This window comes from Rissa tridactyla, chromosome 9 (assembly GCF_028500815.1).
Source record: "Rissa tridactyla isolate bRisTri1 chromosome 9, bRisTri1.patW.cur.20221130, whole genome shotgun sequence".
NCBI lineage: Eukaryota > Metazoa > Chordata > Aves > Charadriiformes > Laridae > Rissa > Rissa tridactyla.
In genome coordinates, this window is record NC_071474.1 from 28,121,743 (window position 1) to 28,139,286 (window position 17,544).

The 17,544-nt window shown below is 40.4% G+C and overlaps 1 protein-coding gene across 9 annotated transcripts in view; it reads left to right on the forward strand.

The window, feature by feature from the left end:
- LOC128914980 (integrator complex subunit 6-like) overlaps positions 1 to 15,517 on the forward strand; it is a 42,118-nt gene extending 26,601 nt beyond the window's left edge. Inside the window, exons 9-19 of one of the 9 annotated variants that reach the window (XR_008468472.1) lie at positions 4 to 136; positions 6,205 to 6,299; positions 7,053 to 7,163; positions 8,843 to 9,058; positions 9,537 to 9,660; positions 10,246 to 10,388; positions 10,719 to 10,950; positions 11,635 to 12,027; positions 13,975 to 14,068; positions 14,502 to 14,878; positions 15,243 to 15,517. Coding sequence is in view for 6 of the 9 variants with exons in the window: in XM_054214725.1 (XP_054070700.1) it covers positions 4 to 136; positions 6,205 to 6,299; positions 7,053 to 7,163; positions 8,843 to 9,058; positions 9,537 to 9,660; positions 10,246 to 10,388; positions 10,719 to 10,950; positions 11,635 to 12,027; positions 13,975 to 14,068; positions 14,502 to 14,601 (1,641 nt within the window). In the remaining 3 variants the exon portion in view is untranslated. Of the gene's footprint in view, positions 1 to 3; positions 137 to 331; positions 413 to 447; positions 671 to 6,204; positions 6,300 to 7,052; positions 7,164 to 8,530; positions 9,059 to 9,536; positions 9,661 to 10,245; positions 10,389 to 10,718; positions 10,951 to 11,634; positions 12,028 to 13,974; positions 14,069 to 14,501 lie in introns of those variants that run through there. The other 8 variants (XR_008468473.1, XM_054214725.1, XM_054214726.1 and 5 more) reach the window with 8 other exon arrangements.
- Positions 15,518 to 17,544: the final 2,027 nt, after the last annotated feature.

Sequence of the window (17,544 nt, forward strand, 5' to 3'; positions counted from 1 at the left end):
CAGGTGTTTGTGAGTAGCAGTGGAAAATACAGCGAACTTGGCCACCCGTTCGGGTATTTAAAAGCAAGCACTACTTTAACCTGTGTAAACCTCTTTGTGATGCCTTACAACTATCCTGTTTTACTTCCGTTGTTAGGTAGGTAATACATTTCCATTGGACTGCCAACGCAGCTACTTCAGAGTAAAAGAAAAACAATAATGGTTGGTGTTCTGCCTTAGTTTGAGACATTATAAAGTAATGGAGATCAGAGAGTAGAGAATGTTGCAAACTCTTTAACACAATTTGGGAGGAGAGGATTTTCATACCCCCTCTCCCTTTTTTTCTCTCCAGCAGAGGAGGAGAGCTACCTGCTTCCAGTGCATGTTTGATGCTGTTCACCTCCTAGACACGTAGCCTCTTCCTTAACCTGGAGTAAGCTTCAACCTCCATTCTTTTCCCTCATTTAGGGTGTGGTGTATCCAGGTTTTGCAGTTGCTCTCGTAGCAGCTAATTTTTTACTGGAAGATCAGATGCAGCGTTTGTTATGGGTGCTGGGAAGAGGGAATTCCCTGATGCAGTTTAGAGCAGTAAGAAGGAACAGAGCAGTGAAACAACCTACACTTCTTCCCTGCCCAAAGGACCAGTGGTTTTTTCACTCCCACAATGAAATTACTTTCTACAGGAAAGACGGTATGAAAAGGTGCTGTGTGAATAACTGCCATAATAATTGTGGCTGTTGGGTTTCTGACATAAAGGTAAAGGCAGAGAGAACAGTTTCCTGGGTGTTACTAACCCTTTTAGTTGCAGATGCTGCAAGGCTTTTTTGTTCTGTTTTTTTTTGGGTGTTTTTTTTTTTGGTAGGTGTGTTTAGTAATACAGAATAGCAGTGGAGATCAAGAGAATTAACGTTGACTCTTACTCTTACACAGGATTTTTCGGTTCATTTGTAGAAAAAAACCACAACACAGTTCAGGAATGCTTTTTCATAATCCTGGTCATAACAACAAAAAAAAAAAATTGTGCTTGCTGACAATTTGAACGTATCTTACATAGTCATCCGTGTAGCCTAGTAATTGTCCTAACGTGTGCAAATAGGATATTTCTAGACTAAATTAGACTTTCTGCGAGTTTGTGGCTACTGAGTTACTGCAGCAGATCCACTAGCTGAAAAGCCATCACTGACACCAAATTAATTTCCCTGTTTGATGTTGACACTTGTAGTTCAGCTGTGTCTTCCCTGCCAGCTCTTGTCTTCCCCCTGCCTTTTTTGCAGGGGTGTAAAGCTCTTAGTACTCTTTTGGGAAAGGCATTATTTAGTATGTGTAGTGCGATTCTACAGTTTACTCACCTGGTATCCCACATCTTAAATTTCTGAAGGCTGTTTAAAGGGAAATGAAGAGCTTCCACGTTGCCTGAGTTGTAAAGCGGATGTTTTCTCTAGAATGCAAATACTGTGCGTTCCGTCTTGTTAACACAAACACATACACAAAGTGTAATCTTCAGATCTTGTTCCAGGACTTTGTTTATTTTTGGTCTCCAAGGCCTTGTGGAATTAAGTTCGGTGGAATACATACAAAACACGAAAGCAGATCTGGCCCCTTTTCTGCGTAGCAGTACAGAGAATTACTAAGATGCATACCTGTTAAATTATTTGTAGGTGTTTTAAAAAATACTGACTGTGGGTTTGTCTCTGTAGGTAGGTAGGGGTTGTTTCTGTTTTTAAGCCCTCCCCCTGTGTCTCAGTGCATACCAATAGTGGCTACTGATGGTGCAGTAGAGGACTGATTTGAGGGTGTAAAACCAATCTTTCGTTACTCTCACCCAGATTAAAAAGGATGTGAGAACTTCCAAGCCCAGGAGAAGCCTTCTCTTTTCAGCCCCTACCACCCACATCGGCACATCAGTGAGGTTCTAGTGGCTTCTGCCCTACTGGTAGAATATTTTGTTGGAGGACTGGGACTTCCCTTGGGATAGTACAGTGGATAATCACTCTCCCTTCCTTCTAGTGACTTTCAGACAAAGCCAAAACCACTTTACAACTGTATTATTTGTACTGTCTTATCAAGTGGTTTGCGTGTGTTCAGCCTTATAAATAGATGGAGAGATGCTTCAGAATTTATTTTTTTTTTTTTTACATTTTTGTATTTCTTCTGCATTCTTGAGCAGGAGAAATTACAATTTTGTTCTTGGAAAATAATGTAAGAGACAGCCCTAAAAGACAGGTAAGATAGGCATGCATGAAGAGGCTTACAGATTATACTTGAATAAACTGAGACACGTTGTAGTGGTCTGTGACTGAAGGAGATAAATTGTACCACATCCTATAGATTTGGTGATTTACATCTTGGTTTCTGCGAGAGTGGATTTGGGAATGCTGTAGCCTCTCCTAGCTTGTAACTTAGTGGGTCTGCTTTTAGAATCTGAAGCTTTATAAGGAAAGGAACCAATTCACGAGACTTCATACAACAGTGAAGCTGCACAGTCCATGTGTTAGCCTGCCCCATGCACTGTGGGTTGTCTGACATAAATTCTGGTCTCTAGATCGTCTGTGGGGGTAAGACAGACCATGTGGGCTGAGCTGAGCAGCTCCTTTTTGCTCCCGTGGGGAAGGCTAGAGAGGCAGCACGATGAGCTTGAGGTGGTGGTTTGCTCGGAGAACTGGGGAGGTGGGGTGCATTCTCCTCTTGTCTTTTTTTTTTTTTTTTTTTTTTCTTTGCTCAGTGAGGGGCAGACTTCTGAAGACAGAACATTTCACAGATAGATGCTGACGTGCTCTGATGCTGAATATGTACTGCCCTCGGATTATGGAAATTTCCTCTTGAAGGATTGTTGCCATTAACTGATCCTAGCAAGGCTATTGTACTTCATATATTCTTATTTAAAAACAATTGTACAGCCAGGTGAAATGAGGGGTTAGAGCTTAGCAAAGATGGGGTACACCTCTGGATGCTCCTGCCTTGCCCAGGATGTTTCCTTGGCTGATCTTTAGCTGCGTTAGAGGGAGGGCAGGCGCTGCTGAGCCATGGGAGTGCTTATCCATTGGGATCATCATTTGGGACATTGGGAATGTCAGCAGAAGCGGTATTGAAGCAGCCATTGTGAACATGCCACGAGAAAATGGTTAATAGCCTTTCTCTGTGGGTCTAACTATGCAGAAGGCTGAGCATTTAGAAAATGACTGCCCATGAAGGACCGCAACATGGACAGTTTCCTTTGATGATTTTACAGGCTCCTTGAGAGAACCTGCACGTCATGATTTTGTATTTTGGAAACCAAGGGCTGTCTTTCTCACAAATGTGAACGTAGCAAGCTGTGGCACTGGGAGGGAGAGCTGAACATTTTGTGTCAATGGAAAGAATGTCGCAATACCTTTTTTTAATGGTGGATACTATTTTATGTTGTAGTGCCTTATTTTTGGCTAGATTATTTGCAGGGAAGGATATTTCCGTGAATATAAAATCATGAGTCTCTATTGCTTAAAACATAGGAGCGTATCTATTAGTGCAGAGGCATTAGAGAGCTCAGGGAATTACAGGAGCCAGCAGGGAATGGTGCTGTATTTGCTCAGGTAGAACATAAAGTGAGTGGTGATTTTTTTAAAAACAAACAAAAAACAAGTTTTTACTTTGGTTTACATGGTGCAAGCTGTCACTTACAACTAGACTTGTCACATGAACTGTTTCTGTAATTAGGCTCCAGCTGAACTACTAAAATTACCTGTTGACCATTCTCTCATACTTTCTTTTTTTTTTTTTTTTAAATATTCACTGAACCTGAAAGTGCATCAAGCCCCCTTCCGTGGTACTGGGTATTAAGGATGTGTATTGGTATCCAGTTTGTCACAATTTGGTTGTTTTGTACACTAATCTGAAGTGGATAAAGACTTTGCAACGCAGTTTTAACTAGTCTGTCTGTAGTTTTACTCGATATCTTCGATTGTTGCAGGTTGTGGCCCTTTCCTAGTGGTTTTTCATTCCGTGTTTCCAATTATCCAGTGCTTTATCTCAGCAGTCTGAGCTCAGAAGTAAAAAGAATTCTGCATTAAATGGACTATACAGAGAGTAATATCTGAAAATGAATAGATTGGGTTAAAACTAATTTATGAAAGGATATTTTCAATATTTTCGGATTTTATCCACAAAAGTTTGGAATTTAATCTATGAAAGACATAGTTAACTGGGTTACTGTTTGCTTATTTATATAAATGATTATGTGCAGCCCAGGGCACAGCGCAAAAAGTACATTTCGAGTGCCTGTGGTGCAATCTGCTGAGAGTGTATGTCTCAAACTCTTGCGATAGAGGCAGGTAAGGTGTTGATGGTGGTGTTCTCTGAAACTTGTGGCTGTGTTTATCACTGTGACCCTCTTCCTTCTAGAGGGCAGGAGTTCCTGCAGTGGGTTCGTGCTGTGGGGAGGCTCTCATTTTAAATAGACAAATCTTTGCTGAAGCTCTATTTAGATTTGAGAACTTCTTACTTGGATAGCAAAGGTCAGGGAGGTGCTTTTGCATTTGACTTCCCAGACTACAGCTCTGCGGTGGATTAAGAATCGCGGCTAATCGAGCATGATGAATGTCAGCGCCGTTGAAGAGTGGCTGTGCAGTCCAACCGTAGGGGTTATTCACCGGTACAGCCTGCACCGTGCAGGGTGCGAGACAGTAATAAAGTGCTGATAAGGGGTTTAAGGTTCAAGTTGTACTCATAACCTGCTCGTAGCCTTTAAAATATTAGGGCATACCACGATACTAAACATTTTACACTTTATTTTTTTTTTCCATTTTGAATTTTGGGAGAGGGGTATAGTTTAACTTCTGTTTTGCTGCAAAGAGCTAATAGGCTTATAAGATAAGAATGGATGTTACTTTATATTTGCCATATGCCATGATACCATCACAGTTCTTTTGGATAATAGTGCTAAGCATGTGGTATATTGAGATTTTAAATGGAGTTCTAACTTGTCTTCTCAAACTCCACCCCTCTTCCTTCAGGCCAGGAAAGAGAACAATTAGCATCTGTAGTGTGTTTTTGTTTTATGTGATACAGAATTCATTTAGATTGGAAAATACCTGTAATTAAGTGTGGTTTGACTATGAAAACTTGGAAAATCGTATCTTAACATCTGTTCGATTTGTGCAGAATACTATGCAAGTCAAATTTGCTTCTCCAAATATATCTTCCTGAAAGCTCAGTCTGGAGAAAATGATTTCCTTGCTGCATCTTCCGCACACCCTCTTCTGTGCATCTCTGTCTCCTTCAGCTCTCCCCGGCTCATTTTTGGACATCCCTTTTTCCAGTCCCGCATATCCTTCCAGTAGCCTCACTTTGCCAGCATGTTACAGCCCTGCTGAGGAGAAACTTGATCTAATTGATAATCCATAATTTCAAATGGTACATTACAGCATACTCTGTTCGGTTTTGATGTTTAGAGATCACTGTTACACTTTGTAGTGTGCAATGGCGAATAGGCACATGCTTCAAATCAGTGATTGCTAAACGGCAGTATGCACACCTCTAGTGCAAGCAAGGTATTTCTAAAACAGTACCCAAAGGAAATAATCTGTCCAGTTGCCCTTCTTTTAGAGGGCAGCAGTTTTTCTAGCTAACTCCTGTCTCTTGTCTGTATCTGTGGGCGTGTTTGCTGCTCTGGCAGGCTGGAGGTACACCCCTTCTCACCAACTGCTGCTCTTGTCAGCAGAGTCCCGCAAAGCTGACAGCTGAAAGATTTCCCTGCTCTGATATCTTTTTTTTTTTCTTTCCCTTTGATGCCCAAGAATATTTTTATTGGAGACCAGACTTCATCATACAGGTTGAACAAGAGAAAGCTGGGCTGAAAATGGAAATTGAACCAAATGAATGTTGTTGGGTTTAATCAGATACAGGGAGTCCCTGATGATGCAAGAGAGAGGCAAGGGAGGTGACACTCTTAACAGGTGGATCTGTTGCACCTTCCATGCTGCTAGTAGTTGCGTGCGGTGTTTAAGTCTGGTGTACCTTGTAAGTTTGCCTATAATGAGGACTTGGTCTGGATTGTCTGCTGCAGCTAGGACTGGGGGTCCACAATCCTTCAAACCTAAGGTTAAGAACAGATGTTGTGGGGAAGCCCCGTTGGGAGATGGGTGGAGGGAGAAGAAAAGTGGGGGGAAACCCGGCACGTTGAATTTTGGATAATGCTAATGGTTTGGGACTATATAAATGAAACCTTCTTTGTTGTTTTCCTTCTTGCAGATGACTTGTTTAAGGTTCACAAACTTAAGCCAAATCTGAAGTGGCGACAGGCTTTTGACAACTACTTAAAAACCATGCCTCCTTACTACTTACTGGTATGTTCCTTTTCTCCTTTCATCCTCCCGGGTATAATGGCTGATGTGACCAGAGGCGTGTGCATCATACCTCTTCCTAGTAAATCTTGTTTATGTGATTATGATGACATTTTAGGCAGTAAACATTTTGCTTTGCTGAGGTATGTAGATCAGGTCAAACATTTTCAAGAGATAAGTAAATTTCTAGCAATACTGAGTAATAGTAACTATATTAAGATATTAAATGTGTTTTCTGTTCGTGAAATATTAAATAAGCTTTGATCTAAAGTACTTCAGATTGTTCAGAGAAACCAAATTTGGCATTATTTTTGTAACTTGATAAGGAAAATGCAGATTTGTTTGTTTATTAATGTGGGTGAAGTGCTAGAACTTGGGAAGCTGATGCGAAGTGAACTGGCTGGGCCAAATAAAGGGTGGGGGGCGGCACCGTGTCACCTTTTACGTGTAGCTTGGACAATGCACCTCAATATGGACTTGCATCATCCCGGCTATTCTGGTACTGAGCCTTTGAGTGGAAATTGCCAGTGGCATCACACCGTGTGGTGTCTTGGTAATGTGGCATAACGTCCATTGCGAGCTAGTTAGACTACCAAACTCATGTCACATGTTATCTGAATAGACTTGAATTTTAGTGGCCAAAAGTGGAAAAGCTAGAGCACTAATCCATGTGCCTTAGCTTCCTGTAATTGATCTTATAAATTTTTTTTTTAAAGACTTATTCTCTTACTATTGTGTATTTTGTTTTCCTTATAGCCATTAAAGAAAGCCCTAAGGATGATGGGAGCTCCAAATCTGATATCAGATAATTTAGATTGTGGACTTAGTTACAGTGTTATCTCTTACCTTAAAAAACTCAGCCAACAGGTAGTATTGATAAAACCTTTGCAATTAGAAGTGCGTTGATTATTTAGTTTGTGGTAATCTCATTATAAAGCAGTTAATCCCTGTGGGAGTTCATATGGGTGTACAGCATATATTCTAATTGAAGATTGGTGAGCATTTCCCCCGCAAATGTGGATGAATCCAGAGAGATTGTGTAGCCAGTGATTGTGCCTTCTGTAAGTGGTGGAGGAGAGTGCGAAGGACACCTCTTCAGCTACATTTAAAGTATCTGCTAGACCTTTAAACTCCAAAGATTATCACTAATTGGATTTATGACTGCTCTTGCCATTGTTCTTCACAGCTGAAGTCAGAGGCTTGCTCTCAGTGTCATGTTTATTTCCATGTGTGCCTTGGCAATGTGTATGTTCCAAAAAAGTGTATGTTCTTGTCCACGGGGATTAAAGTCATAGTTCAAGCTTTATAGCTAAGCTTTCTGTTTCCTTCGGGTCAAATCCATTCTATGTGTTAAGTGTGACCTGGTGGGAAATAGTCTTGTGTATCTTTTTCTCTTTGTGAAGAATGCCATTTCAGGTGTAACTGTCTGAAAGCCGTGCCTCCTTAGCACAAATGGTTCTTACGACAGTAGCTGAATATCTAGAAGTCAGTGGGGAAGCAGTGCAGCCTTTAAAATTACAAAGAAAAAAATCCTCCGCCTTAAAGAATGCACAAAATACATTCCAAAAGCCTCCGAATGACTGAGCATCTATTAGACATAAAACTTCCCGTGGCATTTCGGTAACTTAATGATATGCAAATGCCTATTATTTATCTGCACTATGGAGCTGAAATGGCTTGAGATGGCTACTGTGGTTTTCACAGACATTCTCAGCACAGGAAACAGTTTAAATGTGTTGGATGCATTATAAGCTCCTGTATAGGGAGAAGCAATTCCAGAACTCTGCGGTGCTCCTGCTGCCCTTAAATTCAGAGTTCCCCACAGATAATGAGGCAAACCCTGCAGAGGATGAGATCTGAGGGAAGTGGGTTGCAATCACTGTGGGGTTTGGGGTTTTGGTTGGTTGGGGTTTTTTTGGAGGTAATGCAAGTGGGTCTTACTTTGAATACAGTTAATGCTTAATGCAGTAAAATTACCTGTAGCTGCAATAAGGAATCTGTGCTAATTGGAGAAGTAATATGTATTTAGAAACATACTGATGAAACAAATTCCTTTTATGACTTTTCTCCTTTATCTTGTTGCAAAGATACAATGCAAACCTTAGTTTGTAGATTGTTTCAAAAATGAAATCTGGAATTAATGTTGCTGTATCTGAATAATACTGGTTTAGGTGCAGCTTTACAGTAACGTAAAGCATCCCACCATTATTTATTTTTTTTCTTTCCCTTTAAAGATGATTCTTCAGGGACACAAAAGAAAGTCACAAGACTTGCAGCAAAATCAGGGATATTCACAGACCTCCTACTGACATATAAATTTAGATACACTGGCTAAATATTTTTTCCATATGCTAGCACGTTAGGATTTCTTTCTACTTGAGATCTAATGTGTGTGATCCAATATATCCCTGGGCAAGTAGTTCTCCCGTTTGTTGTGTAGTTGGGAACTAAATTTATAGTTTTATTCTGTTAATGTACTACGTGTTTTATACCGGAAATCTGCAATGCCTGCTGATTCTTTAACTCATGGTGTGATTCCATTTTAGACAAAAATAGAGTCGGAACGGATAATAGGTTCAGTGGGTAAGAAAGTTCCACAAGAAATTGGAATAAAAGTGAAAAATCACTCCAGTGGCCTCTCCTTGGTACACAGTAGGGATTTTAAGCAACTGCTGCAAGGCATCACTGGGGAATCTCCACTGAGACTGGCGGAAATGAATGTTAAAGAATTTGCTGGCTTCCACATAGGACTTTTAAATAAGGTAAACATGATTAAGCAGTTGATCTCATATGTTTTAAATGGGTAACTTTTTTGGACTTGGTGTAGAAGGAGGAAGTAAATACTTCCACTGAATTGTGAAGAGTGCAGCGTAGGCATAAATAGTGAGAAGAGTAAATGTGATTTTTTTTTTTGCAGCTGCTTTTGGGACACTGTTTGAAAATCCCATGGTAGTAAACAAAGATTACTGTGTTTCAAGTGACAATCTCTGCAAAAGACAGCTAGTGCTGTTTGTCCAGGAATTAACGTGCTTAGTCTTAATGGAGCTGAAAGAGCTAACGCTGGATAAGGTCTTGTTGAAAAGACAGTTGTTGAGTCTGCTCTGTCCAATTACAAAGCTCTGAAGTTACTTCAGAATCATTTTTTTAATAGTTAGCATTAATACAGTTCATAGACGAATTTCGCTGTGTATGAGAACTGATGGGTTAATTGAAAGTCATTTGTTTTGTTTATAAAACTAGGATTTGAAGCCACAGGCATTCAGAAATGCGTATGATATTCCTCGTCGCAATCTTCTAGACCAGCTAACTAGAATGAGAACCAATCTTCTGAAAACACATAGGCTTATCTTGGGGCAGGATGAAGGTAAGTAGCCACCGTTCTTTGTTAATGGTTTGGAGAGAGTACAGCTATTTTTTTTTTATTTTTTTTTTATTCCCTGAAGTAGTGTTTTCTGTCCTGGGTGTGGGAGGAGAAGTGGCCATTGCATCATCTATTGCGTCAGTCAGTGTCCTTTTCTTCACTCTGAAAGAGAAAGAAGTTTTTGCCTTCTGTCATGCAACATGTCATGCTTGCTTAGATTTTTAAAAATAAGTTTAATGGGAGACCTTCCCTGTACAACAAAAATTCAGTAGACATGTTTTTTATAGTCACAGTGGCTTAAAGCAGAGGGACTTCTTTTGTTTTACCTTTGTTAGGTGCTGGGAATCTAAAAAATGCAGTTGTTAGTATAGAGATGAAATTTGCTTAGTTTTCATTCTTCTACTGACAATTAAACTCAGCTCACGCCAGCTTTATTTCTAAAATTGTAGTCTTCAGCTATTTTTCCATAGTGAAAAGAAATAGTCATTTCTAGTTCTTGAGTTCTAGCACTTGCAAGTGAAGTGCGTGAAGTTTGTGTTGCCTTAGTTTTAATGTAGACTAAATTTGAGATCTCTTGTTGTGTTGCAGACTGCCTTCATAGTGTTCCTGTTGCTCAAATGGGAAATTACCAGGAATACTTGAAAATGATGCCTTCACCCCTGCGGGAGATTGACCCAGATCAACCAAAAAGACTTCATACATTTGGCAATCCATTTAAACAGGATAAGAAGGTATGACGAGACACACTATCTACTGTATATTTAACATAGAATTTCTCTTCAACAGCCGCAGCATGTTGCTAACCTGTGTAGCTCTTTTGTCATGTGCAAAAGGAGAGGTGTCTTTCATGTGGTCCAAGAGAAATGTGTAAGGAATCATGCTGATTTACAGAGTCTGTCTCTAGTTACAGTGTACATTAGTTATCTCTGTTCCGAGAGCTGTAAAGTGTTTTGAAAGCCACCTGAATTTTAACGCGGAGGGACTTATTCCATCAGTGATGAAACAATTTCTATTTTGTACTGTTTTAAAAAAATTATAAAATTTTTTTTTTCTCTTTTCAGGGTATGATGATCGATGAAGCAGATGAATTTGTCGCTGGGCCTCAGAATAAGATAAAGCGTCCTGGAGAGCCCAATACTCCAGCGTCACTAAAGAGAAGGCGTAGCATGTCACCGCTGTTGAGACGGCCACAGTCACCGCCCGTCGTAACGAATCACGTTGGTGGGAAAGGGCCACCCTCAGCTTCTGGATCCCCGTCGTATCTGAACCTCAAAGGCCTCCCAGCAAATAAAGGTATGTTGAGTTGTTGCACAGCACGCCACGTGGTCCCAACTCTCTGTGTGCTTTCTGAGTTGATTCAAAAGGGTATATCAGCTTGTACGTAAGCTTTAGTGTTAATTAGGGCTGGGTTTCTTTTTTTGGCCTGGATAAACAGTCTGCTGTTATAGCCAATGAAGTCTGGAATAAAAAATAATTTTGAGTAACTGTTTTAAAAAAATAATAAAAAATACTGAAACCTTTCTTCAAAGTGGTTTGGAGTTGGCAAGGATTTCAGATCATCTGTTATTTCTCATTTGTGTATTCCGTGGTGGGGAAGGAAAGTTAAAATATGGTTATGTTTTCATTTTCCACAAATACTGATTTTCTTACCCACCTATTGCAGCAAACTGAGTCATAGGAAAACGCTGTTAGCTGAAACTGGGGGAAGGAAGGAAAACATTAGTTTACTTTGAAGTCATAACACTGCAATAGGAGTACAGAGAATGGTGACTTCATGATAGTGACACGAGATGGCAACAGTCTAAAGGGAAGTATTCCCTTAGCCACATCAAAGGTTGAATAAAAGTATTGGAGAGTTGATTAGCACCGTCACGTCACTACACAGTACTTCAAACAAGAAAGGATATGGAACTATTTCCTTTTGGGTTTTTGATACTGCAGTTATGCACTAGTAAGATATATATTTTTAATTTATAGATGCCAATAACAGTGTTGTCCAAGATGGCAATGGAGAGAAGAAAGCAGAAAATTGTCAGTCACTGGAGAAGCAAATTGATGGCTTACCTGTGCAAATGGCTCCGTCGGTTCCAGCTGCTATGGGAGAGGATGAAATGTTACCCAATGACTTAGACTCTCTGCCTGTTGAATTCAATTGTTTAAGTGAAGATGGATTGGATCATAAACCTGGTACCAACGCGCTTGTTCGAGGGCCTCTAAATTACAGTGTGACTGGAGATGACCAAAAACGGGCGATGGAGTCTACTTCTGAATCTGTGCCAAATTCATTCAAAATAACACCTATGATGTTGGAGGGAAGCAATGCTGATATCAAAATTAAAGTGATGAAAGAGGTTCGCAAACCTGGAAGAAGTAAGTTGTGTTGGGTTTTAGTTTGTTTGTTTTTTTTTTTAGTATATTATCCATGGTGCTAGGGACAAGACTTTTTCTTGAAACAAGGAGCTATTTTCAATACACATACAACTTTAGATTTTGGATAATTTCTGATTGCGTGCATATGAACAATGGAGGGACAAAAAGGAAGAAAATTCTTACATGCTGGGCAGGTGAGTTAAAGTTTAGACACAGCAGTGTTTGGGAAGTTGAGTGCCAAGTGACCTTGTTGGCCCTTGAAGGTAAGTTAACTGCTCTAAGAGGTACCCTGTGAAAGTGCCTTTCGGAGGTTTTGTTTGTGTAGCTCTACGAAGGTGTTACCAACGGTCTAATGATACTGGATAGACTTGGCCTCGTGCTGCCCTGCTCCTTGTGTATGCCTAGTGTACCTCTTTGCTTTGTGTCCATCAAAACTTCCTTTGGAGGGCAAAGGCATGTGTAGCTACAAAGATGCATCTTGGAATATGTTTGAAAGGGAATCTTAACAGTTAATAGCGAAGTGATAATTTTTTCATTTCGTGATATGAACACTAGATATCGTTTAGTGATATGGCTAGTGATGAAACACTGTTGTAAAACTCTTTAAGAACTAATACTAAAAATTGTCTCCTTTTTTCCTGTAAGGTTTGATTAAGCCCCCAAAATTATAAAATGTTGTGAGGAAAAGTAACTTGCCTCCTCAGCTTTTGTCACGTGTTTTGCCTGTACTTGTATACAGGATCAAAACCAAAACACTAACCTGAAACTCCAAATAACGTATGTGGTGTGGGATTTGCCATAGGCATAATCTTTCTGTTTTTTCTTGAATGGCAAACGTCCCTAATGTGGTCTGTGTCTGAACTAATTATGTCTACAAATTAAACTATTGAATGTTTTTCAAATGCATTGTCAAGTGCCAGTTAGTAGTAAATGGACTAGTCTTCTTAAGTCTTTCTGATCTTGCATTGCTTTCCCAAAACTTAATATTTTATTGAGGCACATAATCATTGTGGCAGCCTGAGGCTGTTGAGAGATGAAGCCATTTTTATGCTGCATCTGTATTTTATTTTTAAGATGTTTTAAAACTTCCTAAATGGGTATGTCTTTGCTTCCTGTTTTGCCAAGTGGGCTCATCTAATCGTACACCAAATTTGTGTCTGGTAAATGGTGATGTAGAGTAAAATAGTACTACGTTCAGTATGAGTCACCTGTCTTGCTGCAGAGTTGAGGCAGTCATCAAAGAGAGAGGAGAAATAGTAGTGGGTTAAATATGTACATATATTCACAGTTGTGACCGTATATCCTCTCTGTGCCTGCTGCATCGCTCTGAGCAGGCTCTTAGTCACAGCACCGTAAATACCTCCACACTGGGTTCAACTACAGAAAATACTGAAACAGTGCCATTTTTTGTTTAGAATATAATGTGTCCAGTTCATTCTTTCGCAGTGGGTATATTTACTTGGTACCAGTAAGGTAGTCATATTAATTGTGCCCACGCTAAAAATTAATCTTTCTAAGAGAACTGATCCTAACCTCTGCTTTCAGAAATGAACAGCTCTAGGTTAAAACAGGGCTTGGTGGCCCTACGTGCATATTAACTGCTAATGGTGGCACTGCGGTGGTGGAGGTATGAGGCTTCTCTGCCTACCCTGCATTTTCTGAGGACAGCTGTTTCTAGTTGCTGCTCTTAAGGAGAACCTAATTCTTTGGTGCCATGTTCAAATACCAGACCATCAGTATCACTTTTCAGATTATTGGTATCACCTGCTTTCTGTGCATAAACCTAACGCGGGGTTGTTTTTTTTTCTTGCCGTACATGTATTGCTGTACACAGAAGTGTGAAACTGTGCTCTGCTTTTTCTTTTGGCTGTTAAACTTAATTGAAAACACATTTGCAATATTTATTTTTAATATATGGTTGGATTTTAATTTTTTTTTTTTTTTTAGATTATGAAAAAATTTTCACTCTTCTTGAGGAGGTGCAAGGACCTATGGAAATTCAGAAGTATTTCATTGAATTTGCTATCAAGGAAGCAGCAAGGTTTGTATGGTTATAAATGACTCAGCCATAAATTAAATGTTAATTTAGATCATTATAGTAAATCAAAACTTTTCCAGTACTAGTATTTTCTGTTTTCCTTTTTGACATATTTCAATTATTATAGTTGTTTTAGTGGTCAACCCATTATTTTTTTATGCAGTAAGTGGTCTTTACTTGAAGTTTAAATGTAATATAGAGATGTGGGTCATTATTGAAGACTGACACAAAATGTGGGTGGGTTGGGGTAGGGGGTGGGTTGTGGTAGGGTGGCTGTATTAAATTAAATTTTCTGGCCATTCTAACACCAGAAATAAAGCAAGCTCTTCCCTACTGGAAATAGAGAGCCTCTGGTAATATGATTTGTCATGGCTGAATAGTGTTGGGTTGTATTTTTGGAAGAAAAGAGTCTAAATTGCTCTCCTCTCTTCCTTAGGTTTAAAAAACGGGTCTTAATACAACACTTAGAGAGAATACTAGAGGAACTAGAGTTGAACAGCCTACCCAACAGAGTTAATCATGTCAACAGTAGATAATAATGAACCGGCCAGACGAATATGGACCAAGAATGAGTTTGCTGTGCCGCAGAAGAGTGGAAGAGGATGTAGCTGCTGCCCTCACCATCTTGGCAGTCAAGTGATTTTACTGTCACAGTCTGAGAAGAAGCAGTGGAGCTTTAACTTTAAGAACCTCTATCGGCAGAAGCTGGGCTATAACCTTAAGGATTTGCTATGAAAGGTGTGGCTTTTTCCTGTGGAGGGTGCTATTTGCTCAACAGGCTGAAGAAAATAACCATTGCTGCCCCTCCTGCAGGTGATGAGAATTTACTCATTTGAACGCTGTCATTAGACATTTACGTGCTATAGGCAGCAGGTTGCACTAAAATGGGGCACTGTCAAATGCACACACTGTCTGCATCGTGGAGAGAGCCCGTGTGTTCCCAAAAAAAAAAACCTTCCCAGAACACCTGCACTGGTAAAATTGCATGTTGCCACCACAGAGACAAGGGTCTTGTTCCCGAGAACTGCTAGCCATGCCTTTAAACTTGAGATTCAGTGTAGATTGAGAGTAAAGAAACTGCTATTGTGTTAATGAAAGCTAAAGACAGCCCTGTGACTGTTACCACCCGATGGTCACTAAACAATCTACCTCAGACTCTCTTCTGTTTTGTCTGCAGACATTATGAAAGTGCACCTGAGGCTTCCCAGGTCCCCGACTTCAGTTCTCTTTCATCCTGTGAGGAGGACGGAGATTCTTCAGGTGGCCTTGGCACACGCTGTGCTTTGGAAGCACTAAAAGGAAACGCTTTTAAAAACGTGTATTTTAATGTTCATACAAAAGAGATTATTTTGAACAGTATTGTTACCAGATCACTAATTTGATATTTTAACTGTATAAATTTTTTGGAACATATGTATATATAAAATAAACCATTTTATTAATTTTTAATAAGTGCTAATCTGAGGAGTCTGTAGCGGGCAGCACCGAGTTCCTATTTTTGTAAAAGCAGAGAGTAGTGTAGCTGTACTGCAGCTGAACCTGATCCGCACGCCCTCAAACACAGCTTGCAGTTAGAGTTGCAGAATGCGTTTGTATCCTGGAGCACCTGCCCCATCACTCAGCTCAGCCTGCGCAGGGGACATGTTTTTACTCCGTATTAAAGGCACTAAGTTCCAATTTACCAAATCCCTGGTTACCTGTGCTGGTACCCTCTCCTCCATTCCTCTTACTATTTTGTCCAAAGGTCATTTTATATATTGCAGAATGTACAAAGAAGATGGAAGCACCTGCATGTAATTATTTTTTTCCTTTAAAGCAGTACTGATGATGTGCCAGTAGCAAGCGGCTCTTCTGATAACTGTGTATTGTCAGTTGTTCGCACATAACATCCTCTGATCCTTTAACAGCTTTCTTTTAAAGGCAGGTTGCAGTTGTGCTCATGTTAAGTAGCTCTTTACCTTGTACTGCCAATATCCTGGGGATTCCGGTTGACTAGCTGATGCGTGAGAGGCAGAAAGACAGATTTTAGCTGGTGAGCCTTTACTTCGCTGTTCCTGCTGGTATTTTTAGTACCAGACAGCCTGTGAGACATCTTTTCCATCCGCTCTGAAGCAGTGGCCTTGTCTTTCTGGAAGATGCAGTTGGACCATTGGAATTACCCCAGCAAAATTCAAGACGGAAATAAAATCCAGCAACAGCAAATCTCTGTCACAGTGTTATATGAATGAAGTGACACCGGGAAAGGCGTTACTATAAATGTGTCCTAATTCTTCTCTTGGAAGTAAATTTTATTCATCTGTACAGTTGAATATTTAAAAGAAAACCACAGAAACACCTTGGAATGATACAAAGTAGGGATTCACTCCTTCATAATCGTTACGTGGAAGCTGTATGTCACCAAGATAGACCTCCCATGCCTAATGATGGACTCTTAAAAGGGAATTTATTTACAGAAGGTCAGATATACTGTGCATACCTTGTTTTAAAATGGTCTGGTTGCAAGCATCCAGTTGCCTGTAATACGCTATTTTTGAAGTCGTAGGTGGTAAGAGGAGACAGCTCTCTTCTATCTAGTTAATGGTCATTTAATTTTCTTTCCTGGTTCCAGAGACACTCATTTGATGATACTGTGTCTGAGCAGGGGCCGAGTGTTTAACTAGTGACCTTGTTAGTAAGTAAACCAGCTCTTCTGATGTGATGCAGTTGGCTGCCAAATTAACTACAGGAAGCTGATGACTCTCATTCACTTGTTTGGAATCTTACACCTGAGAAAACGCACAGAAATGATAAAATAGTCTATTTGAGTCCGAGCAGTGAGAATTTTCCCGTATTCTGAATAAATGGAATTTGGATCAGAATATTGGAGGGGAAGAAATGTTACAGTGGACTGGACGTGAGCCTTCGTAAGAAGGAAGGAAGATGTGCCATCCTCATGGGTGGCGTCAGTGCAGAGATGAAGAAAATGGAGCGACAGCGCTCCATCGAAGCGCGCACAGCCCTGCCTCCCAAACGGAGCAGGAAATGAACGTTGCTTGCTTAGGAAACAGTAAATGCTCCATGACTGCATGAAGGAGAATCTTAACAGAGAGAACTGGTCGTTAGACAAACAGCCATGCTGGATGGGGACGGAACAGGCGTTGAACAAGCCGCAAGCTGGGAATGGGGTGTTTCACTTGGGTGTGCGACCAGGCCCGCCAGGAGAGACTGCACTAATGTCAAGCCCTGCCTTTTCTAGGTAGAGACCATGACCCCAACAGCCGCCTTACCGAGATCGTGTCCAGTCTGTGCCACAGGTGAGCCTCTGCGTAACAGGAGTGTTCTCAGCAAGGGCTCAGGACACAGTGTGGGGCCACAAACACCCAGGATGAGGGGAAGGAGTCTGGAAAGCTGTTAAACTGGAATGTTAGGAAGTGGGGAAAAGTAACACAGCTCGCCGTGTTTCCTGTAAGGAGCATTGTTGAACAATCTGAATTAATGAA